Here is a 27,042-nt window from a genome sequence, read left to right as displayed (position 1 = left end):
CCTCCAAAGTTATCGATGACTGTCTGTTGTAGAGTTTAAAAACAAATCCCTTTTTTTGAGGGTTCTACCTAGAATCTAACACGAGGGGTTATACTTAGAACCATCTGTGGAAGGATGGCCCCAAAAACCCATATGAGAGGTTCTAAAGGAGAATGCCTCTATTGTGTAATGGATCCACCCAGAATCCTCTCTGGGGGTTCTATCCAAAATCTTTCCCCCTTCCTTTGTATTCCAAGGGTTTCTTTCTAGAACCCACCCAGAGGACCTTTTTATATTCCAATGGTTTGATCTAGAACCCACCCAGGGAATTCTACCAAGAACCCTTTTATGTTCCAAGGTTTTTATCTTTCAGGTTACCCCCAGAACTCCCTATGAGAAGTTGTAAAGGCTGTAATGGCTTCACAACAGTCTTACAAAAAGGGTTCTTTGGATGAAATGGGGTTCTTAATGGAACTCTTAGTCTAATAAAGAATCCTTTATGAACATTTAATTCAAAGAAGGGTTCTTCATAAGCAAACACTTATTTCTGAGAGTGTATAAGACTGGGAAAGAACGCTATAGCATAATGATTTGATCACACTTTTAAAGCCTGAGCTGCGACTACACAGGTTCCTTTTTTTTTCCCGGAGCACTTTCATGACTAATTTAATCATAAGTGTGTGGAAATCAGTTCCATTTGAAGATCGAGAAGGTGATCGCTTTGAGAGTAATTAGATGTTTCCTTTAAACAGTTTCTGACCAGACTCTGAAGGTTGCAGTTTCCCATAATGAAAGGTAATTTTATTTTCTTTAAAACAGTTACAGTATCGTTTTACCTAACTGCTCACAGTCCATGTGGTTTCTGGTACTCAGAGTTGAATTGTACATAAATGGCAGCTGGCATTGAATAATTCCATGAAGCAGCAGTTTTAATGAATCTGGGAGAAAAAAGGTAATGATTGTGTGGTTTCTGGCGTGGGTCTTAAGTGTTTGAGTGTCATATCATTTCTGTATCATAACTGCTCGCTAAATTAAATTCACATATGACATAGACATTAATTCAGATTCTATTTTACTTGGCTACACACTTAAAGAAAAAAAACACCCATAGCCTGCTGATGATATCTTTAAATAATGTCTTATGATAACGTGTCAGAATGATCTAAAAGTCATTTCATTTCACAGTTGACTTTTGGGAACAATCAGTAACGTCTCATCTGTCAGTAGCTGAACCTTCACGTTGCGTAATGACACTTTTAAAAGGCTCATTAAGGCCACCTATCTTTTCTCACCTCTGCTTTCAATGGACATTCCTCAAAGCCTCAGCAGATACTGTACACAGGTGCACACAAGAGATAAAAGTCTGCGCGGCGATGATACTGCGGGTCAGACATCGGCTACCATTTTGAAAAGAAGCGTGCAGCTCATTACTCATCCGGCAAAAGTCACAGCTGTACGGAGACCCTGAGAGGCAACAGATTCTGTAGATCCATTTTCAAGTCTAATCAAAATTGTTTTGCTAGGATAATCTTTTTAAGTTCCCCAATTATTAGTTTTTTCATCTGTGAAACAGTTAAAGAAAAAAATAGTTTTGTTTAAGTTACTTTGGTGAATTTTTTTGGCAGTTTATTTTTGTCAGGATCATTTTTTAAGTATTTGTTGTTGTAATACTCATTTCGGCTGCAAGTATAACTGTCTTTCACACAATATATGCACCTTCTGTGGTGGCCTTGTATGTACCATGTCAGCCTCTTGTGGCTGAAATGAGTATGAAGCAACAAACTGAAATTATCCTGATCAAAAAAGTAAATAAGATAATCTGCCATTTCACAGATTTAAAGCTACTACAAGGAGCTTTAATATTTTGATGATTTTGGAGGCCCTTGTGGACAAAAGTGGTAGTGTATCCACCATAACAACCACAAAATACAACATTGAAAATAAAACCATCTGCACTTGAAAACTGCTTTTTTAAAAATTTGCTGACGTGTTACTCAAAAGCGTAAACACACGCTCGTTTCATTTGATTTCATAGGGAATCCGTCCTGGTGTCAGGCATTAAGAATAACTACACAGAAATAGCCAGTGATGTCGCAAATGGTCTTGTCAAACTATGTAGATCATATAGAGGCATCAGTAAAAGCACCACCAGTTAAGAACTTCTTGTAGTAACTTTAAAAAAAGTGTTTTTAGGAACTTCAGATCTTTTTTCACTTACCTCTCAGGGCTTCTGTACAGCTGTAACTTGTTGTGAAGAGTTATTTTAGCCACTTTTTACATGCTAGTTAGATTATTTTTTGTAAATAGCATACCATAGGAATGCATTCTGGACCCAAGAGACCAGCTGTACATCATGTCATTACTGCTGTCACTCATCTGTCAGCAGTGGTCTCCTATACAAAGTGGAGGGGGGTTTCAGGAGAGGGTGACACTTTGGTCCGCGCTGATTGAGGGGGTTAATCATGTTTTCATAAACACGCTCTGATGTGGCCTGCTTTGATTCACCAAAGTGTCCACGCCGCCGCTTACCGCTGTGACACTCAGCTCTGAGCTCGCAGCAGGAGAGGCTGTCAGGAATGCTGACATGTTGTGAGTAATTAACCCTGCTTGATAAAAGATGAACTGCCACTGGTGCTGCAGGAGTGGGCCCATCAGCACGCACACACACGCACACACACATGCATACATGCGTCTACCCACACACTCTCATGCATCATGCACACACAGCAGCTGCACCTGGGAATTTTGGCTTATCTACAGCATATTCACGATTTTCATGCCCCTCAAGAGAAGAGGGGAGGAAAACTATAAGACAGAATCTGCAGCGTCTCATCACAACGTGTCAGATGGAGCTGTTTTAAGGAGCTCTCAATAAGTCAGTTGCAGGATATTCCTAAAAGCAAGACACCCCTAATATAAAAATATTCTCTCTCATTCATAACTTATGACCCACTAGAAGTGTGTGACGGTGTCTGCTGGTTCTTGTCAAAGGGTCATGCTGATTTGCATTTCCACTAACCATTTGTGACATGCCGATTTCTGCGTAGTCATTTCGAGATGGACCATCTCCAGACTGGGGCCAAAGCACACCGGACCTGCCTCCAAGCATGTTGTAATGACACCTCATCCGACACAGCCAACCCATGTCGACTCTTCTCCCCTTCAAACAAGCATGTGTTGTGAGACTCGACTTGTGACCGTACAGCAGAGCAGAGAGAGACATCTTCAAAAGTGTCCTGTGTTCAGCTCTTAGTACTTTTGTAGCTTCCAACTGAAAGTCGTTTGAAGTTTAGTTTCTCTCCTGCACTTCTGTTTATACTTTCAGGTATTTGCTTTATTTTACTGTTTATGATTTTACTGCTTTATAATAGAAGCTTTTAAATAACAAAATAACAGGTAGCCCTTCTGTAATGCCTCTTCCTGTGTTTTTTCCTGTGGTATTTGGCAACCTGGGAATGAGACTCAACAATCAGCCATCTTTCTTGTGCATTTACAAATAGCATATGACAAATCCTGCATATTCTACATCTAAGTATTTTATCTGGATGTTGGTCAAAGATTGAATTGCCTGTTTTGATGTTATTTCTATCTAGATCTTTAACAGTTCAAAACACACCTGGTGTATCAGTTTTTTTTTTGAAGAATTCTCCAGCTGCTCGTACATCTCTGACCATACAAGCTCACCTTTTGTCATGCTTGAATAAGACTGGATTTTCATGACTTTTTCCAAAAATTCTCACAGGTATTATTACCCCCAGAAGCTTCTGCCAAGAAATAGTCAAACAGGCCCTCCAAAAATGTTCCACTTTCGATGTGTTCACATGTTTATGCTTCAGTTTTTTTTTTGCCTGTGTCAGCTAATGCATCACCTGTAGTCACAGTGGGTTCAAGCTGAGCTCATCCTGTTGCTGTGGTCTTCTGTGTGAATGCATTAACGGCAACTGAGATGCTGTTTTAAAAAAAAGGACTACATATTTAAAGGGAGCTTTTGTCTGTTCCATTGCTGTCCAGCAGCGTTTGTCTCCCTTCCCCCATCTCCTTCTTTAACAGAAGCCCTCCACTTTTACTGCCCCCCATTGAGATCCCTTGGCTCTTATTATGTTCTTATTTATGTATCCTGTTACAGATGGAAGTCATGTCACCATCCACTGAGGCACCCGGCTCAAATATTTTCCTTCCAGTTGTGTCCACTGACTTTTTTTTTCTTCACCTAACTATTATGATCTTTGAAAAGTTTATCTCCACAGAAACTCCACTTTGTATGTAGATTCATGGTGGGCAGAGGAATGTCATTAACCTTTTCACTAACAATACACATTTATGTGTGTCTGTCTGTTTTAGGGCTGTAACTAATGATTATTTTCATTATTGATTAATCTGCTGATAATTTTTGCATATATACTTTGTTCAAACAACACTCCAAAACCCAAAGACTCTTCATTTACTCCCATAAATGACAAAGAAAAGCAACAAATCCTTACATTTAAGAAACTGGAACCAGTAAATGTTTACATTTTTTGCTTTAAAAGGCCATCTAAATCTAAATAGTTGTCAACTAATCAATCAACTGACTATGTGTCGCAGCTCTAATCTGTGTGAGCACTTTTTTATGCATGTAATTACCAAAGGAAGAAATCTTTGAAAAACCTACATTTTTGGTCTTAATTAGTAATGTTTAATTTTTTTTAACATTCTGTGCATATTATCACACAAATGCTTTGCATTTAGCTAAAAGCAAAGGTAAAGGGGAATTTTTAGAGCTTATGTAGGACTTAAAAGCCAATTAGGTAAGACTTTATTGGTTACCTTTTTTTTCACCCGCTTTGCATAGAAAGGGTTTCCCCAAGATACACTATCAGTGTTCAAAACAGACACTTAACATTTCTTTACTTCTGGTTCTTGTGGGTGCTGAGCAGGACAAATGAGATGGTTAGGATTTTTTTTTTGATCTAGTAAGTTTTCTTACAGCCAGACATTCATTCATTCAGTCATGTTTGTAGATTCACATACACATAAATAAAGTAGATTAAAAAAATAATGAGTAAATTAAGAATCTAAAACAACCAAAAGAAAGAAAATGTATGTAGATATGTTGGTAGCTGCCATGCCTTCTACAAAAGAATAAATGAATTAATGGTCACCAAGTGACACAGAATTTTTCTGGTGGACATCTAGGTTATATTTATTATTTTCTTGGTGGGAATTGCACATAACCTCTCTAGTGATGGTCAGTTTTTAGTGAAAACAATAAAAAGTCTAAACTAAAATGGCAGATGATTAACCAAACCCTGTCTCTTTCTTTGTTTTTCTCTCTCTCTCTCCAGCTCTTGGTCAGATAATGCTGTATGTGGACGGGATGAACGGCCTCATATCTCACAATGAAACAGTCCAGTGGCTTTACACCCTTGTTGGATCCAAGGTAAAGAATAAGAACATTAATTTTCACTACATCCCACACAGTAGATATACTGTAAAAATCAACTCAGCAGTGTGTGCTCTGACAGAGCTGAAATAATCACATGCTCTGAAACCTCATACCTCACTGCTTTGTCAACATGGAAGCAGGCCTGTCACTGTGGCTGCCTCGGCCCTCTAGTGGCCAAAATTCTGACATGTTCTGCAGCAGATCTGTGGAGCCTTGCTGACTCCTCTCCTTCCCCACTGTTTTCTGTTCTTATTAATTACTTTTCTGTCCTCCTTTGTAAATATTGAAATGATATTGGCACCCGCTGTGTTTTTTTTTTTTTTTTTTTTAATCAAAACCCTGTCTTGCCGATCTTTTAATATGAAAAAATTTCATTGCCAATAGTTTGACTATAATCACTGGGGTGTTGCTTGTCCAGTCGTTTTGCTGATGTGGCAGCTGTTCAGAAAAGTTTAATTGACTCTGATGGTTTTATCACCACTGACATGATATTGATTTTCACTCTCAAGCAAATTAACATTGACAGCTTTACTGTGTATCTGGCCTATTACACCCCACTTTAATAGTTTTCTGTCCTTTTCACATTTTTGTAGAAGTGTAACTTTTGACTGTTAGTTGGCTGCTTCAGTGTGTTAAGACTCATTTCACTTTTTATTACCCAGTTTTATTTTATTCCTGTTATAGAAATTTTTGTGCGGTTTTCATAGGCTACTATTTGAATACAGAGCAGTGTGTCCTTGTCAGATGTTAAAGGGACAATTCGCCCCAAAATCAAAAACACATACTTTTCCTCTTGTCTGTAGTACTGATCCATCCAGATTGTGATCTCCTGAGTTTTGGAAAGATGTTTGCCTTCTCTCAAATGTAATTTTTAGTGTAGAAATAAAATAGTCCCTACATGAAATTGTTCGCAACAGGGTCTGTGGATTATCTTAATAACCAGGTCATGATTTCTTGAAAGAGACACTGCTTTTGAGTTTTTCAAATGTATGTACGTGCTTTGAGCACCACAAGCCAAGTTTCATCTAGTTCCATTATGTTCAAGATAAGGCAGACATCTTTTCTCAAACTCTCAGCAACCCACACCAAAACAATCTGGATAAAATAGCACTACAGGCCAGAGGAGAAATATGTATTTTTGATTTTGAGGTGAACTGTCCCTTTAAATGTCAATTTATTGCACCGGGTTCTTATCAAACCTCTCAAGATGGTCCAGACAGGAAACACTTGTACAAGACGATGTGACGCCATTTGTTAGCTGGAAGTTCACAGCTGGTACACACAGTGCTCTGTGTCATGATGACACGTGTGTTTGAACAAAAACATGAAGTCTGTGGTCGAAATTAAGTGAATTATGTCTTTTGTGTGCCTGGGTTTAGGTCCTCGTACTACATTGTGATTTACATGTTAACTTGTGTTTTTTTTTTTCCTTGTGTAGTTCCGTCTGGTGGTGAAGACAGCCCTAAAGCTGCTGCTGGTGTTTGTGGAGTACACCGAGTCGAACGCCGTCCTGCTTATAAAGGCTGTAAACGTGGTGGATGCCAAAAGAGGTAAAAGAACCCAGGCTAATCAGCCAGCAGTTTAAAGGGATAGTTCAGAATATTTGAAGTGGTGTTGTATGAGTTACTTATCCATAGCCAAGTGTATTAGCTACAGGAGATGCCTGTTGGCACTCTCTCACTTTGGAGGATCAGAGAGGGGCACCAGCACTGAAGCTGAGAGAGTCTGGTTGACTAATGTTAAGGTGGTTTCCCATTGGAAAATGCTGTCTAATGGCAAAGTTAAGTGATGAAAATATTCAAACTATAGTGTACACTTAAACTGATATTGATTATTTTTTTGTGGACCTTTTTAAGTGGCTAAAATACCTTTTGTTGCTGATGCCGTCCCCATCAGTACATTGCTTATCTTCCTCGCTGGTACTCCTCTCTGCTTCTCCAACCTGGGGGCCCTCAGCCTACTGTGGGTTATACACTGTGGATAAGTCCCTCATACAACCCCACTTCAAAAAATCTGAACTATCCCTTTAATTAGAAATGTGCATGTCTAATGCTACGTCAAAACGCTGACTTATTGGTTGACTGTTGACTCAGACATGTCATACATGTAGATAGGGAATCTAAAGCAAAACGGATGCACATAATTAATACACTCTTTAATGGAATATAGTAAACATAAAGCTACAGTGATTTGGGGATGTTGAAGTCAACATCAAAACGGCTGGACCTTTCCTTCAGTTTCATTAATCAAGCCATCCACAGTGGCTGTAGTCCTGCTCAGCTGACTGCAGATCAGAGTCTTCTGTTACACAGCAGTCAGATCAGTTGTCCTGAGCAGCTTCTTGGCCACGCATGGAACGAGGCTTATTGAGAGAGATTGTAACTGCGGGGTTTGGTTACCTGCCGCTCTAAAAGGCTCCACATTGTCATGCCATGTACAACAGGGGGTTGAGCCTGAGCGTGCAGGGGTCGGGTGTCCCTCTGTCTCAGCTCCGTCTTATCCCGTCACTTCTGCTGTTGCGCAAGACTAAACCTGATCCCCAGACTCCTGATGAGAAGGAGATGGACTTGACCCTTGTGGTTGAGACACAGGGCTGCTTCTCTCTCATTGGAGATCAAGTCGCCCCTGCTCTCTTTTTCCACTGCCACTTTTCTAAAGGAGGACTGCTATGACTGTGTTTCTCCAACTGGAGCCATGAAATGAGAAAACAATTTGTGTTTTGATTCCTGCACCCTGGTGGAGCTGCAAGGTTGCCAAAGTGTTTTTTGCCTTAGGATGAGCAGTTGGGTTAGTGACCAATTATGCATGTAACTGTCTTGTGATATGCAGTGTGTTGCGTGCCTTTTGCTGCTGCAGGCACAAAGCTGTGGTCAAACGTCATGGAGATCCTGGACGAGAAAGATGGAGTGGATACAGAGCTGCTGGTGTACGCGATGACACTCATCAATAAGGTCAGTGAATAAATGCCACCTAGAACTAACAACTAGCAGTATTGTAACACTTATTTAACCTGTTACATAGTCTGCTTCTTTACAGTATCTTCTACTTTCTGGCTCTATCTTTCAGACACCTTTTACACATTATATTAAAATGCAGTCTGGGGTTTCTTATCTGGATAAGGACAAAAGTCTGCTAATGTGAGGTGTAAATGCTCACAGTGCTGATTGCATTTGTGACACCTAGTGTCACCCAGATGAAAACATAAAGACTGTCAAGCTTTCTAAATCACTTCGGTGCAATCTAACTCATTATCACACCTTCTACCTAGCCCATATAGGTTTACAAGACACTAAGGCTGGGTTGCACCAACAAGGAGTAAATTTTAAACCCAATTTAACTTTAAATTATGTTGCACAAGAAATTTTAACAAGCTCACAATTGAGAGAGAATAAATTTAAGCCTCTCTTTGAAGCTCAGTTTAGTATTTAACTCTAAACTAGACGATTAACTTTAAACTTAAATTAACTCAAAGAAAGTTAATGGACAAACTCAATCCACTAGAGTTTTATGATGAAGCTCCTCTTTCTATGACTCCAGTTGATGATTCAACCAACAGGTTTTTCTCAAAAGAGGAGAAATTCTCTACAAAGCAGTCAAGCTTATGGCTAACAATCGTTTTTAGCAAACTAGCAAACTTTTTTTACTGGCTAGCAAACAATATAACCTTTTTTACTTTTATCAAGCTATCAACCAATGCAATGTTTTCTTAACTTTTTGCTAGCTAGCAAACATTTTGTAATAGAATACAGAGCAGATGGCAACTTATGATATACAATTCAACAAATTCAAGAAAAGAACATATCAACGACAGAAACGTACATACAGTGTTTTCTGTCTTTATTGTCAGCATTAAATCTTGCCAAGACAAAAATCTCAACATATCACCTTCAGACAACCAAAACAAATCAGTGTTCTTCAAAGAGATGGTTCCTCAAGGTACTACACACAGGGCAGTGAAAGAGAAAATGACCCACACCAAAGAAAACACAGAAGAGCTGCTCTTCAGGAATACTTTAATATCGGCCTACTTCTTCTGCACTCTCTGAAAAGTTAAATAATGTTCTATGTGATAATCTACACTGCAGTTTACAACAGCTGCATCAAAAGAGTCTTAAATATTTAATTAAAAACTTTACAGTATCATGCATATAATACACTGGCTGTTTTTCATTGTGCAAGGGGAAAACTTGATCCAATTACAGTGGAGTCAAAATACAGGCAATACAAGTGCATTAAATAGAACAGATTTATTGGTTTAGATAGTATATCTGCTTACAGACAACATTTCAAAACAAGGTTTAAACAAAACTGCTTTATATGTAATTTTATTCCCTATCTGTCTCTCTTTATTGTACCCATTAATATTTGTCTAAAATATCTGGAATATACAAGGTCAAAAGTCTTACCTTGTTTTTTTATTGAATATGTTTGTGTTTCAGACTCTGGCAGGCCTCCCAGACCAGGACTCGTACTATGACATGGTGGACTGTCTGGAGGAACAGGGCATTGAAGCCATGGCCCAGAGACACCTGAGCAGGAAGGGCACTGACCTCGACCTCGTAGAACAGTTCAACATTTACGAGGTCAGGAAGGCTACACCACCCGCATTATCACATAACATCCAGTCTTAAAGGCATAGTTTGGATTATTTAACAAAGGGTTATATGAGATACATATGTTGGTAGTCAGTGTATTAACTACAGTAGATGTCGGTCAGAACACGCCAAGTTTGGAGAAGCAGAGAGGAGTATCACCACAGAAGCTAAGCAATAAACTGCTGTGTACAGGGTCAGCAGCAAAAGGTATTTTAGCCACAATAGGTGCCTCAATCTGTTTGTGTGACTTCAGCGAATCCAAATTACAAAACAAACAAACTAACAGAATGACCCCTAAAAAAACTATATTATTTTAAGTGCATGTTATATATAGATTTTTTTCACCGCTTTACTTTGACAAACCTTTTCTGATGGGAAACCACTGTTATACAAGGAAAATATCACTCTCTCCAGCTAACTCCATAGGCAAAAAAGTAATTTTACCTCACAGGATACACAGGAGTTGTTGGTCTACCACTGCCTCATTCTTGACTATCATTAAGTACCTCATATAACCCCATTTCAAATAACCTGCACTATACCTTTAATGGCATGTTATAGGCATATGTATGTCATAATAAGTTGTGTACCAGCAACAAAGTGTTTACAACGGTACATACGTACAGTTTATTTACTCACTTCTGATACTTCTGATCCAGACGACTCTCCGCCATGAGGATGGAGATGATGAAACTCAGTTGCCTCCAAGCGGCCGCAAAGACCGCCGCCGGGCCAGTGTTGGCGGCAGCAATGAAAGGCGTGGCCTGGAGAGAAGACGCAGCCGGAGACATTCACTCCAGAATAACAGAGGCCCCGCCTCTGCCCCAGCATCGCCCAGCAGCACTCATGCAAGCAGCTTCCTGCCCTTCGGTGGCCAACGCATTGAGGACATCAGCGAAAGGTGAGGCGGGGGAGTGAAGGATGGAGAGAAATGGAAAACTGGAAGATACTCAAGAAAAGAAAACTTTATCCTTGCTCCCATTTTAGCCTCAACTTGGTCTGATCCTGATTTTAAAAGGTTCAGCCAGGAGCGTTTGTTTTGATCTTGTATATTTTAAAACCTGAGATATAGCTGCAACTAAAAAGGAATCACAAATTATTCCTGAGTCCATGGAGTATTACTCTGTTTCACAGGAAACAGCTTAACTGCAAGTGTTGTATTATATTTCAGGCTTGGAGAGATTCATCGATTCAGTCCCAAGCCAAAGCAGAGAATTTAATTATATAGTAATTTAAAGAAAGCCAAAGAGCAGACCGATGCTGGAAAGTGACATTTAAATTAATTTTCCCACTGTCAAAGACATTCTCCTGCCTCTGATGGAAATAGGAAGCTTCTGCAAACACATGATATGAGCTATCTGCTCTCTGTCTCACGCTTCCTTCAGTGAGAGTGCATTAAACTGCAGAACGCCATCTGTTTTATATACGACGGAGCTTTGTGACTACACAAACTCAGAGAAACCACAACTGGTGATTCAGGCAAGAAGCAAATTGCAATTTTGTTTAATTGCACAGTAGCTTGGACTGTGCCCTATAAAAGCACCAAAAAAACTCAGTGAGACAGATCTTTTTTATGGAAATTATAGTATGTTAACCCTATTTTATTTTGAGTCATATGTCGGAAGACACAAAACAGGCTTGAATTATAAACTGGGAATTATTTGATGCCTTCCTTTTTGTCTTTTAAATTGCCACTGATAACTGTCTTTTCTGGTTCCACATAATTCAGTCCCCTATCATAAATAACAACCTTTTTCAAAGTGGTGTATGTACTGATATTCCTAGTAGCACTCAGGTCTTTAGGTGCACTTAAATTCGGTCCAGCAGGTCATATGATACCAGACTAGCTTCTTCTAGTTCACCACAGGAAATCCAAGCCGCCTTTGAAGTTCACCATTTTCCATATTGTTAATGAAATCCAGACAACCAGGAGGGATTCAAATAGCCAACTGGCCACAGATTCACATGTGACGATGTATTCCAGACTATCAGTTCAAACACACACGAGACCTTCTAACATCTCTGACAAGTTAACATTATTGAATTGAATCTTTTTTCCTCACTTAAAATCACTGGTGGATGTTTTATATTTATTATATATTAATGTATTAAAGGTCCAGTGTGTAAGATTTAGGATGATCTATTGGCAGAGTATGGCAGAAATATTTTATATAAGTAATTTTTTGTTAGTCTATAATCACATGAAAATATGAATCAAATCGAATGTGATGAGAAGAAGACAGTGAGAGGGGGCGGGACTGTGTAGGTACTGGAGCTTTGTGTGTCAATTCATTGTCAAAAAGAAGAGAAAGCAAAAAAAGTGGTGATAGCTGGTACCATAGTATTGATACTGTGAATAATCAGCATTGAGAGCATTTCAAATATTCAGTATCAATATTGATCAACATTTTTAACAACTCTAGTTGCAAGGAATATATTTTGAATTATTTTTTTTTCAATTAGTCAACGAATCTAACGACTTCTAAACACAAAATAAATCAAAAACTTTGTCTCATTGGTTTACTGAATCATAATCCTGAAAAATAGACACATAAAGCACATTAGAATAATGATAATATGTTTTAAAATTAGTCTCATTTCCACCTGATTTATTTGTAGATGTCAGACCGCTGCAGTTTTGCTGCTGCCGCCGCTGTCTTGACAAGACAGTCTGATGCTTTTACTTCAAGTCTTTGTGCAGATCAGTCACACCACTGTGATAATCCATTTCCAATTTGCAGAATTTACAGAGCGCCATACTGTTGCATTTTTGTCTAAAATACTCCTCGCCTTACATGATCGTGGGCGAGGTTTGTCAGCTGCAGCTTGTTCTACAAGTGAATTCATGCTTGGATCGGGCACATTGTTCAAATCAACATATTTTTGTAATCGATGACCCTGATTACATTGACGACTTGCCCCTGCTCTATTCTCCAACACGCTGAAAGGGAGGGTGAAGCGAGCAGTATTGAGTTAGTTACAGTCTACAAGCTCACCACTAGATGTCTCTAAATCTTATGCACTGGTCCTTTACTGCTGCCATAGAAATGTAGTTTTAACTGTTTCCTGTGCATATCCATTTCTAACATTTTGCAGCTGTTGCCAGAGTCTACTAACCTTCTCATACACCCTCAATGGTTGACTCTCCTCTACATTAATACTTCTTCTGTGCTCGCCTGTTTTCAGTGTTTGCCATTTCTGTGTGTTGTCTCTTTGAGCCGCGTCCTCTGCTCTGTGTTTTCATATTGTCTCTGTCCAATTTCTCTTCCCTCTCGCCCGCCTGCATCCTCCCTCTCCTCCTTCCAACCCTCGACCCCTCCTCTCACCGCAGAGAAGAGGAAGAGGAAGAGGAAGAAGAGGAGGAGGATGAGGAGGAGGATGAGGATGAGGAGGACGAGGAAGAGGAGGCAGATGATGAAAGTCATCCAGTCACTGAGTCCTCTAGACAGGGCGCTCACAGGTATTTTAGGCCAACTGTTCCCCAAGAGTGATGCAGTCTCCCATCTTCCTCCTGTAGTCTCTCCCCAGTTTATCTTCCATTTGAAAGTTTGATTATTCTCCTCATTCCCTCTGGACTCTCTTGTATTTTGTCATCCTAGTGTGGCTCCAGCTGTAGCAGACACTCCTAACATGTGTCTGAACTTAAAGTGTATGGTCAACATCCTCCCTAGAGCCAGTGACCCTGAAGGGCAGAGAAAATATCTCAGCGTCAAGCCCAGGATGTCTTCTCCTGTGTCCGTCGCACCTAAAAAGAGGACTCTTAGTCCTTGGTGTGTTTCTTCCCAGCCACCTGACTGTGTCTCCCCCGTTGTTTTGAGTAAAGTGCCCTGCTCTGCACGCCCTCAGTGTCAGTCTGTCCCACCCTCACCCCTCTTCCCTCTCCTCCGATGTCTCCTTCTGTCCCCTGATTTGAACCAGAGTCAGGTATCTGTTGGGGCTGAGGAGAGTGATACAGGTACAGGTAGAAGGGCAGAAGCTACAGTTCATCTACATTATGCCTCACAATGTGGAAACACACTGTCCTCCCATTCACTGATGTCTGTGTCTCTTTGTAGCTCACTGTACACTCAGCAGACACCTGTATCAAATTAGACAAAAAACAGAAATAATATGTTTTCTATTAGACACTATTAGACACTTATAAGACCTTTGCAGAGGGTAATTAGGGACACATTACAGCAGGGCTGCACTGTAAACTAAAGTGTATTATATCCCACTTTATTAGACCTTTATTAGACTTCATTAGAGGGTCATTTAGGACACATTACAACAGAACTGTACTGTAAACTAATGTGAAATCACATATGTGCTACTTCACTATTTAAAAATATATGAACCAGATCTAACAAGTAAAGGTCAAATTTATAGAGGTAGAGGAATGTTTTGTCTGTGGGTGACTGAACAGACTTATTGTAATACTGTAGGCAGATGATTTGATCAAAGAAGTAAGCAGCGGTCTTGGCTACATCACCAGTAATATGGATCGAGCAAAAGAAGGTGTCTCAAGTGGCAGATATCTGATTTTACTTTAGTTTACAGTATAGTTCTGTTGCAATATGTCTTTAGTTACCCTCAAAGAAAGTCTAACAAGGGTCTAATAAACAGTCTAACAAAAAATGCATTTATGTCTTATAGGTATACTGTAAAATAAAGTGCAACTAAATGTTTTTATAAATTACGTCACATGAGGTTATTTGTGTTGAACCTGCCGTAACTTAGTTCCTCTTTACCTCCTTCATTCTTCTTGATCATGGCATCCAAAAACGCCTTTATTTCTCTTCAGATGTGATTTATCTTGCATCTGTCATCTCCAAAGATGTACTGTACCAGAAAAAGGAAAGTCATAATTACTTCCTTTTCTCAGTTTCTGGAAAGTGTCATTTTGCAGAACATTTGCTACTCATCTGTCTTTCATTGTGGCTCGGCACCACAGTTAATCCAAGACAAGTTAATAAATTAATTGAAAGCATTAAGGAATTCAAAATATCAGCATGAGTCACAGTCAGTCTCTCTTAGCTGTCCATGTTTCTGCAGAGATCTGCAGAAATAGAAACAAATCTGGACTGGTACAACAATTCCTTAGTGTGTGTCCTTGATCCCATCTAAGCATAAATGAGTCCCTGTTCTCAATAAAAAGCAAAAGCCTCTAAAAGAGATTTATTTACTAGACTTTATAATAATCTAATAGCTTTCTAAATATCAGTAAGACTGGCAGATTGTACTGTATTGTCTCGCCCTGTCGGCTCTGTTGTTGTGTGGTCTTGCAGCCCTCCTACCTCTGACTGCTGTCTCACTATGTTGTTTGTCTGACTAACATCTAATTATTTAGTCTTTGGAGTGCCTGATCTGACTGTTATTCTCTTTTTTTCTCACTTCCATCTTCAGTCTGACAGACATAAACAGCTCTCCTACATCTTACTCAGCTAGAAAGCCCTGCTGGGCTGAAAGGTAAGACCAGGAGTCAACAGGTCAAGTGAAACGAGAGCATGCTCGATACCAGTACCAATAACAGTACCCTTTAAAGTGATATGGATACCAGTAGACTACATCATTTGATACATTTTCTTTTTGCTTAATTTGATATGGAAGCAATCTTGAAGTAATCCTCCTGCATATTATGTATTTATTTTAAGCAGACACCACAGGCATGTAGTATAGCCATACTTTACAACTTTTTGGTGGCATCTCAGCGCACTGAACTGCCAATAGGTTGTAACTGCTGCAGTAGTGAGCCAGTCACAGGTCACATTAAACCAAAGATCACATGTGTGACATCTGTGAGAAACAAATAGTTAGTTGTTTTTTTTCTCAGTCGGGGTACAAAAAAGGATTGAATGCAGGTATTGTGTGTCTACTGACTACTTGGCACCAGACTCTTTCAGTGGATACCTTGAAGGGCCGGTTGATCCCAAAATCAAAACTTCATGTTTCCCCTCTGGCCTGTAGTGCTATTTATACATCTAGATTGTTTTGGTGTGAGTTGCCGAGTTTTGGAGATATCATTGGAAGAGACGTCTGTCTTCTCTCGAATATAATATCATTAGATGGCACTCAGCTTGTGGTGTTCAAATCACTAAAATATACAGTTGGAAAACTCAACAGCAATGTCTTTTTTCCAGAAATGATGTGTATGATGGCTCTGAGGTTTTGTGATTTACAAAACTACATAGAACAGTTTCAGGGAAGGTTTTTAGTTGAACACTAATACCACTGTGTTATGCAACTGTTTTAGGACAAAGTGTGCATGATTTGATTTGCTGTCAGCTTCAACGCAGCAATTACAAGGCCTCTAAGAGAAGAGTTGGCCTGGTGAAAAGGTCAATTTATGAAAGATTGTCTACATGTGCTGACACCGATGAACACCTGCAGGTATCCCTGAGAGTATGATGACATGGCATATCCAGATACCTAATAAGAAGTGCTTAAGTGCACTGTTCTGCTACTGAGCACAGTCATATCTCAGTGTTAACTGTCCAGCAGTATGACATTGGAATTCACTGTGCATCACTGCTCAGATCCTTGAAGTGATGTTCAGCGTTCTTCTCAGTCTTTCAGTGGAAATATGTCTCAGGAGAGAACAAAGCATTTATTTTTCCCTTCTTTTAACAGAATCAGCGCCAATGGCACTCCGTACCCTGGCAGGCACCAGGCTCCTACATCACCTATCCATCGCTTCACTAGTTCAGCGCCGTCCACACCGGACTCCAAACCAGCTGACAGGTTGGCATCTCAACTTTTTCCACAGCTACTGCAGAGCATTTTGTGGATACGGTTGATGGAATGTAACTCAACCCATCTGTAAAGTTCCTGTTCAAGCAAATGTGCCAATTCCTAAATCAAAACGCAAACCAGTGGCTTAATTTTGATAATGTTATCACATTTATTCATTCTCTTTTGCGCACAGACCATTGGGGGGCCTGCTGACTTCATCGTACAGACAGCATCAGGAGTCTCTGGCTGCAGAGAGAGAGAGGAGACGCCTGGAAAGAGAGGAGCGTCTGCAGAGAATTGAACGAGAGGAGAGGAACCGCTTCAAGTTAGTCTCACCTTACCCATCAGACAAAACGCTGCATAACTTCATGTCAGAGGCAATATATTGTTTCTTTACTTGGTACCATAGGCAGCAGTACAATCAGTAATGACATGTTGCCATGTGATGATTTTTAGAAACAGGTGGCTTTGGTCTCAGTTCAGGAGAGATATTCACAAAACAGATAAGAGCTGGGTTGTCTTCCTTTAGGTATGAGGATTATTAGATTAGATTAGATCTGCAAAAGTATATGTTCTGATCAGACGTCTGCTCTTAGATTTTTATTATCTTTGCTTCCTTTCTTTGCACTTAACATTTCATTTTAAATTTAGAAATCATCCGATTTTAAATTAAATAAACATTCTTCTGGCTCTGATTCTGTCTTTGTGCCTCAGTCAAGATCATGTAGACAAGATGGAAGAAGCACGACAAGCCAGAGAGGAAAGGTGAGTCTACTTTATTTCACATGGATCAACAATAATGCTAATGGTTGTGAAAATAGATCAAACAACAAACAAAAACCTATTTTAAAATTGACAGCAGTTGTAAAGTGTGTGAATTATACAGTGTAGTGATCAGAGCCCCTTAAGACCTGCTCACCATTAAGACATCCCAAATTTAACAGGACAAGTGTGTAATTGTGTTTCGACATGGATGTGCTCCGGTTATCTCTTTCCAACCGTGTCTGTGTGTGAGTGTGTGCAGAATATAATTTATAGCTCATTCTTATGCCCTCAGCTCTTTCACCCCTGTGAACTGCAACATGTGTGAACTGAAATCAGCAACCACAAAAATGTTAAACAGCACATTGACAGCTTTAACAAAAGAACATCATTTATCATCATTTGAGTCTCTGAGTAATTACAGCTCCATTTCTTCTGTAATTACTCAGGAAAAACAAACATGTCATATTTGTTCACAGCATTAATATTGACATCATGGCTATTACTCACCAAAACATCATATCGTCGCTGTTGGATGAAGTCCTTGTTTCTTTAACGTATAATCTGTTCAGAAGCTTTTTCACAACTGCCATTTTTCTATTCACTTTGGGACAATGAAGTTATAAGTTATAAATAATAAAGTTAGAGGTCTGAAAGCTTTATTTTGGTTCTGCAGGTACAAGGCCGTGGAGCGGCTCGCCGCTGAGGAGTTCGAGCGAGAGCGTCCCAGAGTGCCAACAAGAGGACGGACAGAGATCACTTTGTGTTTGAGTTCCAACCCCACCAGCCGCTCAGCCTCGCGCTGCACCACACCTTTGTCCATTATCTCACAGGAAGACACCTTCACCACTGCACACCAGACGTCAGGTGAGCAGTGTTCGCCAACAGCTTACTCATCGTTAGTGCCTGAGTGATATGAGCATGAATGGAGTGTAACGTTGGCTTGAGGAGCTGGCAGAGACGATACTGGCTGTCAGTGCACCTGTCACACACACTGGATTTGGCATAAACACTTCATGGATGATCATTGCACAGAAATTAGATTCAGCTGCACTTCTGCTGAAAAGGGATACTGAGGATGACTAATTGACTCTAGAAACACGGATCAAAATGTTTAAGTGAAACACGGATATTGCAGGAAAATAGATACCCTAACCCTTTGAGTGTATCTGAAAAGGGTGAGAAGGAGGAGGCTGTGTTAACACAAATATCTAATTTTCCTACTTTTGAAATGGCTGTAATGAGGTTCTGGTTAAATAAGTTCAGCAATTTGAAGGCAATCTGTTGCAACTAATGACTGTAATACCTTACATACTTACATCTATAACGTATGTGAGGTTATGTACATACACTTTTAGTAACATACATATTTTAACCCAAAACATGATCTTTTCCTGAACCACCCAAGTAGTTTTGTTGCTGAAATCTAACTAAATAGTTTCTCTGTCTGTGTAGTGTATAGAACCACTGACCAAGCTGCTGTAAGTGAGAACATGTTGTCCATAAACTTTATCAGGATGGTTATTGTAAATTGTTGATATTTATAAAACTTAACAAGTTATTAATAGGTTGTTTATAAAGCATACTGTATATAAGCAGCATTTGAATGTTTGTTAACAGTAAAATAACTTGTAATTGAGTTTAATTAGCTATCACTTTACCATTTATTAATGATGGTTATTAGTATAATAAGTGTTACCATTTATTTTTATAAAATATGCTTTCTTGGTGCTATACTTAAAAGAAGATTCAAATTGAACTCTCAGCCACTCACGTTGCATTTTACAGTCATGTTGTGTGGTCATGAGCCGTGGCAGCATGCTTTGTGAATTACTCCTGCAGCCTGAAAATGTATGTTGAGTTTAGATAATCTCTCAGTGTAATTAAGAATATGTCAGGAAGCAATTTAAATCTGTTTTAATTAAAAACAAAGAATGTTTCTGAAGACTGTCAGATAATATAAAGGCGCATAACTGAAGTACTTAAAGTAACACGTTGTTTTGATTTCTCTTCCTGGAACAGAACATGTCTCAGAGCCAAACCTTGACCCACAGACCAGGACCAAAAGTCCAGCGCCAGAATTAACAGCATCAGAACCGTCCCCCACGCCTCCCCCCAAGCCAGACAAGCAGCAGACTCAGACAGAGTCGTCCGCAGAGACAGAGGACGTTGCTGAGACTGACCAGAATGTGATGGCAGAGCCGGCATTAGGTGAACAGTCGGGCATGGAGAAAGAAGAGAGGCGAGAGAGAGGGAGGCTCGAGGAGCAGAGAGACCGCACGGATGAGAAAGTGGTAGAGGAACAGGTAGAAGAAGTGGCAGATGTGTCAGAGGTGGGAGAGCCAGATGTGGAGGTGAATGTTGAGTTAGAGGAGGAACAGCCGACGGAAAGGGATGTAGAAGACAGTGTGCTGCTGAGCGAGAAGGAAAGACAGAATGAGGAAGTGAATGAAAAGGACAACTGCTCCGCGTCCAGCATCTCCTCCACGAGTAGCACTCTGGAGAGGGAGGAGCGGGAGGAGAAACTCAACAATGACATTGAAGCAGGTATGATTTATGCTAATTTTACTCGCACACTTTGATAATCAAATACGAATCCCCCGAAATAGTTTGGACACTGCAAAACATAAATAATAAATGTGTCCAGGCATTGTCTTAGAGAAATAAGCAGGGACATCCCTGAAAAAGACATCTGGATAGCAGCATGTGTTTCTACTGTATCCGACTGAATATAGGTTGAGAAAGATTTACAAATCATTGATGTCCCAGCTATTTTGGAATTGGGGTTTTTATGTATATTGTTTCTGTATCAACAGGCCAGTGGACACAGTGCATTAAAGACGCAGATGTGAACGACCAGTGCAACAAAATACTCAACAGCAAGCGGTTCATGCTGGACATGCTCTATGCTCAGAAGACAACCAGTAACGATGAAGGGAATGTAGCAGAAACAGAGAAAGAAACGTGTAAATGTGAGAAGGACACAGAGGTGAGTGACTCCTCTGTGGCGAGCCTGGCCAGCAGGATCTCCACGCTGGAGGCTCACAGACAAGCCCGAGAAGAAAATGTGAAAAAAATGGAGGTTGGACAACTGGACAACCAGGGCAGTGTCCGAGCAGTGGCGGAGAGGTTTGGGGATTTGGTCAAAGGTCTGACGTCTCCTCCTGAGGTTGAGGCCTCCAAAGAGCAGCAGCAGCAGCAGCAGACTGACAAATCATCAGCTGCCACCTCGTCGACATTACCACCGAAGAAAGAGTCGGATTATATCTGGGATCAGCTGATGGCCGCACCAAGGGAGCTGCGGATCAAAGAGATGGACTTTACAGACCTGAAGGATGAGGACGACATGGACATTTTAGATATGGACAGTATGATGAGGTCAAGTGACCTGATACCACCTCCTCCCCCTCCTCCGTGCAGCACTGCCCTGCCACCCCCTCCGCCCCTGTTTGGGTGCCCCCCTCCTCCGCCCTTGCTTGGCAAAATGATGCCCCCGCCCCCACCATTCATGGCCCCTATCCCTCCACCCTCCCCTCAGCTGAGTCGAGGCGAGGCGCCTCTCTTCCAGAAGAAAAAGAAGACCATCCGTCTGTTCTGGAACGAGGTGCGTCCAGTGGACTGGCAGTGTAAGAACCATAAATTCTGTAAGGAGTCCCTCTGGTCCAAACTGGAGCCGATTAAACTGGACACGTCCAAGATGGAGCAGCTGTTTGAGTCCAAATCCAAGGAGCTGCCTGTCACAAAGGTAACTTAGTGTGTTGTATTGCTGATACAGTAGAGCCATGCAGTAATATTATATACTTTGGAGTTCATTTTGCAGTCCTAATTTGTCATGGTTTCTCTACCATTAGCTCAGGATTTCCTGCTATCTGGAACCATATTAGAAAAGATCATTCTGAGTTTAGTGATGCTGCCACTGTGAGTGTCTCACATATGTGAGGATGCACAGAGTAGAGAAAGTATTTAAACTGTGTTAAAACCTTCTCAATATTAGTGAGAGGGAAGAGACCACCACACTACACATATAAGTCCACCTTAACAGAAAGTGTCATTCACAAAATAGGACCGAAAACAATGAATTCTATACTCTTCACTCATATCTCTGTCCATTCATTCATTTCATTCATGCTCATAAGAGAATATTTTAATGACTCCTCCTGTAGCAAAATTTTCACCAATATTATCCTAGTGTTGCACAAAGTCACAACACTGTCTGAGCAAATTCATCTTCCTCAGAGCAAAATCCCTTTTAATTTTGTCAGCAGCACAACACTATGACTGCAGCACAACACTTTCCACACATACTCAAAACGATATTAGAAAATCCCATGAGTGAACTGTCATGAGATTTCTACTAGCAAAAGCCTCAGGTCAACTTCTGTAAAAAAAAAAAAAAATAAATAAATAATAATAATAATAATAATAATAATTTAAAACTATATTGACTGTTGAACAAAAGTAAAATTACAGTATTATAAATCATTATGAAATATATAATAAAACAAATAAAACATGGACAACAAAACAAGGGAAAAACAGTTACAAAACAGCAGTCAAATGCTATTTTAAGCATCTTTTTGAAGATTTTCTGGAGGAACAGCTTTTTACCAGGTGGGAAAAATAATTTCATCCTCTGAAATTTCCTACATGCGGAGGTCAATTTTCAATTAAATTTAGCAAACTAAACAAGATCTGAAGTTATAACTCTTAACTGTTTTATGCTCACCAAAAAATAAAAAAAATAAAAACTTTTGATTTGCATACAACCTCACTTTTCCTTTGCAACCACCATTAACACCTTTTGCCTTTCTAGCATCAGGATTTAAGAACTGCAAATTTGTCTCATCATTCAGTGTCTATTTCATTACTGCATCATTTTAATCACCTTTTATCTATGGATCATTTAAGCTTTTGATTATAACCGAAAGACATCAACCAGTTTAAACAGGCCAAATCTATAGCAACTTTATCATAGAGATGAAGATGGAAGGTGTTCTCCATTTTGTGATAAGGGCTGATAGGTTGGGTGTGTTTTTACACATATTTTGCCTCCACTACTCAAGATGCATGATCTAACGCAAAAACACTTAACCCTTGATTTCTTGATATCTCTCACAGAAAGCAGCTGTTGATGGTAAACGACAAGAAATCATAGTCCTGGATTCAAAACGCAGCAATGCCATAAACATCGGCTTGACTGTCTTACCTCCTCCTCGCACTATCAAGACCGCTATCCTCAACTTCGATGAGTACGCACTGAACAAGGAGGGCATTGAGGTGAGCACTTTTCAAGAGACTGTCTTAAGACACACGCTGTATCTAAAATGGCACTGTATGTTATAAGTACTGTTGAGTCAATCAAATAAAACCCATTCAGGCTCAGTGGCTCCAAGATAAACTTGGGTTTCTTGAATGATATTTACTCAGCACACCAAAATACACTGATGGATTTCCCCAAACAAGAGAGACTTAACTCATCTCGATGGGATGGCCCACAATGTCGACATATCATGTGATTTTCTGGCTGCGTGGCTGCCTTTCTGGCTGTTCTCATGTAATTAATCACAGCAATGATTAAAGGTTGGCTCCACATGCATATTTTCAGCTTGTTTTAAAAACCATACCATAGACTTTTGAAGGACTTCACATCAGCAGACGATGATTAATGTTGCATCCCTTTAGTATTATATAACCTGCAGTTTGCAGAGCTTCTCCTCGAGTTCACTCGCAGCAGAGAGGAGGATTCCTCTCCACCTTTTGTCTCAGGAGATTTTTGCAGCCAGACAACAAAAGCGAGGTTGAAAAGTTCAGCTGTCACACAAGTTTGTGGGAAAAGTTGGAAACACCTCAGATCAAAATGTCAGAATCAATTTGTTTCCTCCCCATACCTATAATTTACTCCTTGACGTATTATGTAAAAAATTTAATTCAGGATTTGCAAACGTTTTGCTATGTTGACTTGATGGATGATCCAATAAGCCACTTCCTTTCCCTTCCCCTGCTCTTGTTTCTTCCTCCCTCTCCTAGAAAATTCTGACAATGATCCCCACAGAGGAGGAGAAGCAGAAGATCCAGGAGGCTCAGCTGGTCAACCCTGATATTCCCCTGGGCAGCGCTGAGCAGTTCCTTCTCACCCTCTCCTCCATCACAGAGCTGTCTGCTCGCCTGCAGCTGTGGGCATTCAAGATGGACTATGAGCTTATTGAGAAGGTCAGAAACACTTCCTGTGTTGTCCACTTTAATCACATGCATATAGGTCTTGATACATTTTTTTTTTTACAACTTTGCAATAGAGAGGTGAAATATCTCCCCTTCCAGTGGGCCTTATATGGTACCTTATTTTGGAAATATACATTTCGTAGTTAACAGCAGGGTACAAATAACTTTTCAATCCTGTTTGAATTGTGCCTTGAATTTCAAATATGATGTTTGTCAAGTCAAAATATAATTTTGCAAGTCAATAAAGTCGTAGTTTATTGTAAAATTATTGAGCTTTAAGTGAAAATGCATAATTTTAAAGACCACAAATTCAAAAGTCAGAAAAGTGACATCACTTGTTTAATACTCACTGAAACCTTGTAGAGCCTGTCCTGCATGCTAACACCTATGGAACATAAGTAGAAGAATAAAATAAGTTCTGGTTCTTGAAATGGTTCTGTTCAATCTTGGTGCTATTTGGCGAATCAGCCTGCAATTCTACCAGTTTTTAATGGAACCAACAACAGAGGGTGCTGCACAACGCACAACAACCTGTAGAACATGACACACCCACTTTAGTTCCCAAGAAAAATCTGCTTTTTTTTAAGTTCCAGCAGGGAACCAACTCTCCAAAATTAGGTGCTTGAAACAGAAGGAGGCCAGTTGCATGTTGATGGAAAAGGGCTCAACTGTCCTTTGTAAAGCTGCAGCTCTCAACATGACCAGATTTATCGTGACTGTCACCTCCTTTAATACTTTGCCTTCATTCCAAGGTGATGGCAGTGTTGGTGTTGGTGACATATATTGTGCGGGACAAGTGGTGTAGTTCATTGAGCATTTTTACACAAAACTAAATTGTACTTGACGATCTTTGCGAGTTCAGTGAAGAATGAACATATGGCACCGCCCTGACTCAGCGATCTGTGGCCAGCAGAGGGCAGCACAAGGCTTACACTGTCTATATTCAGGGGGCTTTCTCACTATGACCAACTGCGACTTTCCTAACTTTAAATTATCTTTTAAATCAGCAAACATCAAACATGTCAATTATTTGTCTTTTGCTGTTGACCACCGTATATGTTTTTCCTGAAATAAAGTCCCATGGGACACACCGAGGGGAGGGACTTGGCCTTGCTATACACTTGCTTTTCTGAATTATTACTGGTATCTATCTTCTCCTTTAACTATAAGCAAGATAAATACTTGAACTATTTGAAGTCGAGATGAAACCGCATTTCAAGAGTATCTAACTTATGTATAGTGACATATATCCAAGTGAAACAGGGTAGGCAGGCAGGACATAATGTTGGGATCAATTTTAATTGAATGTTGAAAAGTATGCATGTCTGTATCTTGAATTTTTGCTCTGTCCCACTAAAAATACAGGATTATTGATGGTTGAATGTCATGATATTATTCGTTGAAATTGGTTGCTTAAAGCCTATGTAAGCACATGTCATATTTTGTTTTATAGGAAGAAAAGAAAGACAAAGAAATTGATTTTTTGCTGTTTTTTGGGAGCCATATATAGTAAAATACATGCACAATATGATCAGGGATGTACCCTAAAATGGTTAAATGCATTTTTCATTTCATCTCAACTTTAAAAGAGCCTCAAAGACTTTGTCTTTTGATTCAGCAGAACCAGAGATGTCTGCATTATTTTTCCACTTATTCTTATTAAAACCTGGCACATACACATGATGCAACTCAAGCGCTGACAGTTTAGTCAGAGATTTGGGTGTAGTCTTCCAGAAGCAGCTCATGCAGCCTCGAGCTGCTAGCTTCAAGCAGAAATGAGAGTACGCAGGTTTAGTAACTGCAATTCTTTTTTTAATCCACATCCTAACATTTGGTCTATTTTCAAACTAATAGTCTTCAGCACCAACACTGACTTGAGTGACTTTGCTTGAAGGCTTCACACAGCTCCCTTTGGACCCACAAAAAGCTTTATACATCTTATTTCACATATGCACTGGGACTTCCAAGACCAGTAAGCAGACTTTGACGTGTAAAATTGCTCAAGTTCCCCTTTAAATGTTTTATATTTTCAACAATTCACTGCACATCATTACCAAGGGAGAGGAAGGACAGAATGAATAAGTAGGCGTATTTTCATGCTCTTCTAGGAAGTGGCAGAGCCTCTGCAGGACCTGAAGGAAGGGATGGACCAGTTAGAGAAAAACAACACGCTCCGCTACATCTTGACCACGTTGCTGGCCATCGGCAACTTCCTCAACAGCACTAATGTGGGTAACCCTTAGGACATATGTGGCTTAGAGGTTCCTGTTTTTTTTTACTTTCTCTGCCTCTGTGTCTTTTACTCACTTCCTCTATTTCCTCCCACACTCTTCCTCCCCCAGCTACCCCACTAACATATTTATTTGGCAAGGATAACAGTGGACTCTCTATGTGTAGAAGAATGTGCTGCCTGACTGTCTGCACCAGACACTGTCCTTCCACAGTAAAAATGCTCCTCAAGGCCTGTGCTGAACCTGGCTCTGTCTGTCTGTCTGAGAGGAAGAGGGAGGGAAGTTGTGTGACTGTGTGTTTTATACAGTTTGTGTTTGTCTGGCTGCTTACATCTGTGTCTCTGACTGTTTTTTTTTTGTTTTTTTTTCCTGTGTCTCGCTTTGTGACTTTCTGTGGCCTTGCGTGTGCCTTTGTGTGCATGCATCTGTGTGTATGTGTATGAATGAGTGACCCTCTGGGATGTGAAAGCCCAAAATGCGAAAGGGAAACATAAGTCATCAACATCAAAACAGTTAGTTCCCGTAAATAATGGCTGCATTTATTTTTTGCAGTAAGCCATTTAAAACTGGCAGAAGAACAAGGGAGATCCTGGTGGGATTATGTCTTTCATGATACGTTCTGGCTTTTTTTATCCTCCACTGTGGTGAGCAGAACAATCGGTCGGGTCTGAAGTAGATTGTGGTTTCTGATAATCACCAGCCTAATGAATCTACATATCTACTCGGCGCACTCCATTGAGCCCCTTTTTCCAACTGTGCCAAAGAGGAAATTCACTGCAATTTGGTCCTGGAGTAGAAGCTTTTGATTTTTAATTTCAGACAGTTGTTTCCGACCCACATTCTGACTGTGTTGCTATGTATGCATTCGTCTCCAGGCTAAAGGCTTTGAGCTGAGTTACTTGGAGAAAGTCCCAGAGGTGAAGGACACGGTTCACAAGCAGTCCCTGCTGCACCACGTCTGCTCCATCGTGGTCGAGAAGTTTCCAGACAGCACTGACCTTTACTCTGAGATAGGAGCGATCACCCGCTTGACTAAGGTCAGCCTTGTTTTTGCTGTTTTTTGACTTGATATAGGAAAACTGTATGTATGATATTATGCCACCTATGCTCTCTTAAAATC

At 40.1% G+C, this 27,042-nt stretch overlaps 1 protein-coding gene across 3 annotated transcripts in view; it reads left to right on the top strand.

Moving 5' to 3' along the window:
• Nucleotides 1-27,042, top strand: part of fhod3b (formin homology 2 domain containing 3b) — a 125,528-nt gene that overhangs the window by 92,632 nt on the left and 5,854 nt on the right. For 2 of the 3 annotated variants that reach the window (XM_084726500.1, XM_084726499.1), the window contains exons 1-16: nt 6,668-6,954; nt 8,261-8,355; nt 9,844-9,987; nt 10,659-10,900; nt 13,331-13,459; nt 15,385-15,447; nt 16,609-16,719; nt 16,904-17,035; nt 17,425-17,475; nt 18,149-18,339; nt 19,495-20,019; nt 20,289-21,217; nt 22,591-22,749; nt 23,500-23,682; nt 25,800-25,919; nt 26,798-26,959. In XM_084726500.1, the coding sequence (XP_084582626.1) occupies nt 8,284-8,355; nt 9,844-9,987; nt 10,659-10,900; nt 13,331-13,459; nt 15,385-15,447; nt 16,609-16,719; nt 16,904-17,035; nt 17,425-17,475; nt 18,149-18,339; nt 19,495-20,019; nt 20,289-21,217; nt 22,591-22,749; nt 23,500-23,682; nt 25,800-25,919; nt 26,798-26,959 (3,213 nt within the window). In that variant the 5' untranslated portion in view covers nt 6,668-6,954; nt 8,261-8,283. Of the gene's footprint in view, nt 1-5,303; nt 5,399-6,667; nt 6,955-8,260; nt 8,356-9,843; nt 9,988-10,658; nt 10,901-13,330; nt 13,460-13,598; nt 13,770-15,384; nt 15,448-16,608; nt 16,720-16,903; nt 17,036-17,424; nt 17,476-18,148; nt 18,340-19,494; nt 20,020-20,288; nt 21,218-22,590; nt 22,750-23,499; nt 23,683-25,799; nt 25,920-26,797; nt 26,960-27,042 lie in introns of those variants that run through there. The other variant, XM_084726501.1, reaches the window with a different exon arrangement.

Source organism: Lutjanus erythropterus, chromosome 9 (genome assembly GCF_056507025.1).
Source record: "Lutjanus erythropterus isolate fLutEry1 chromosome 9, fLutEry1.hap2, whole genome shotgun sequence".
Lineage (NCBI taxonomy): Eukaryota > Metazoa > Chordata > Actinopteri > Lutjaniformes > Lutjanidae > Lutjanus > Lutjanus erythropterus.
The sequence above is the reverse complement of the archived record's forward strand: the minus strand, read 5'-3'. Positions and strand labels throughout refer to the sequence as shown.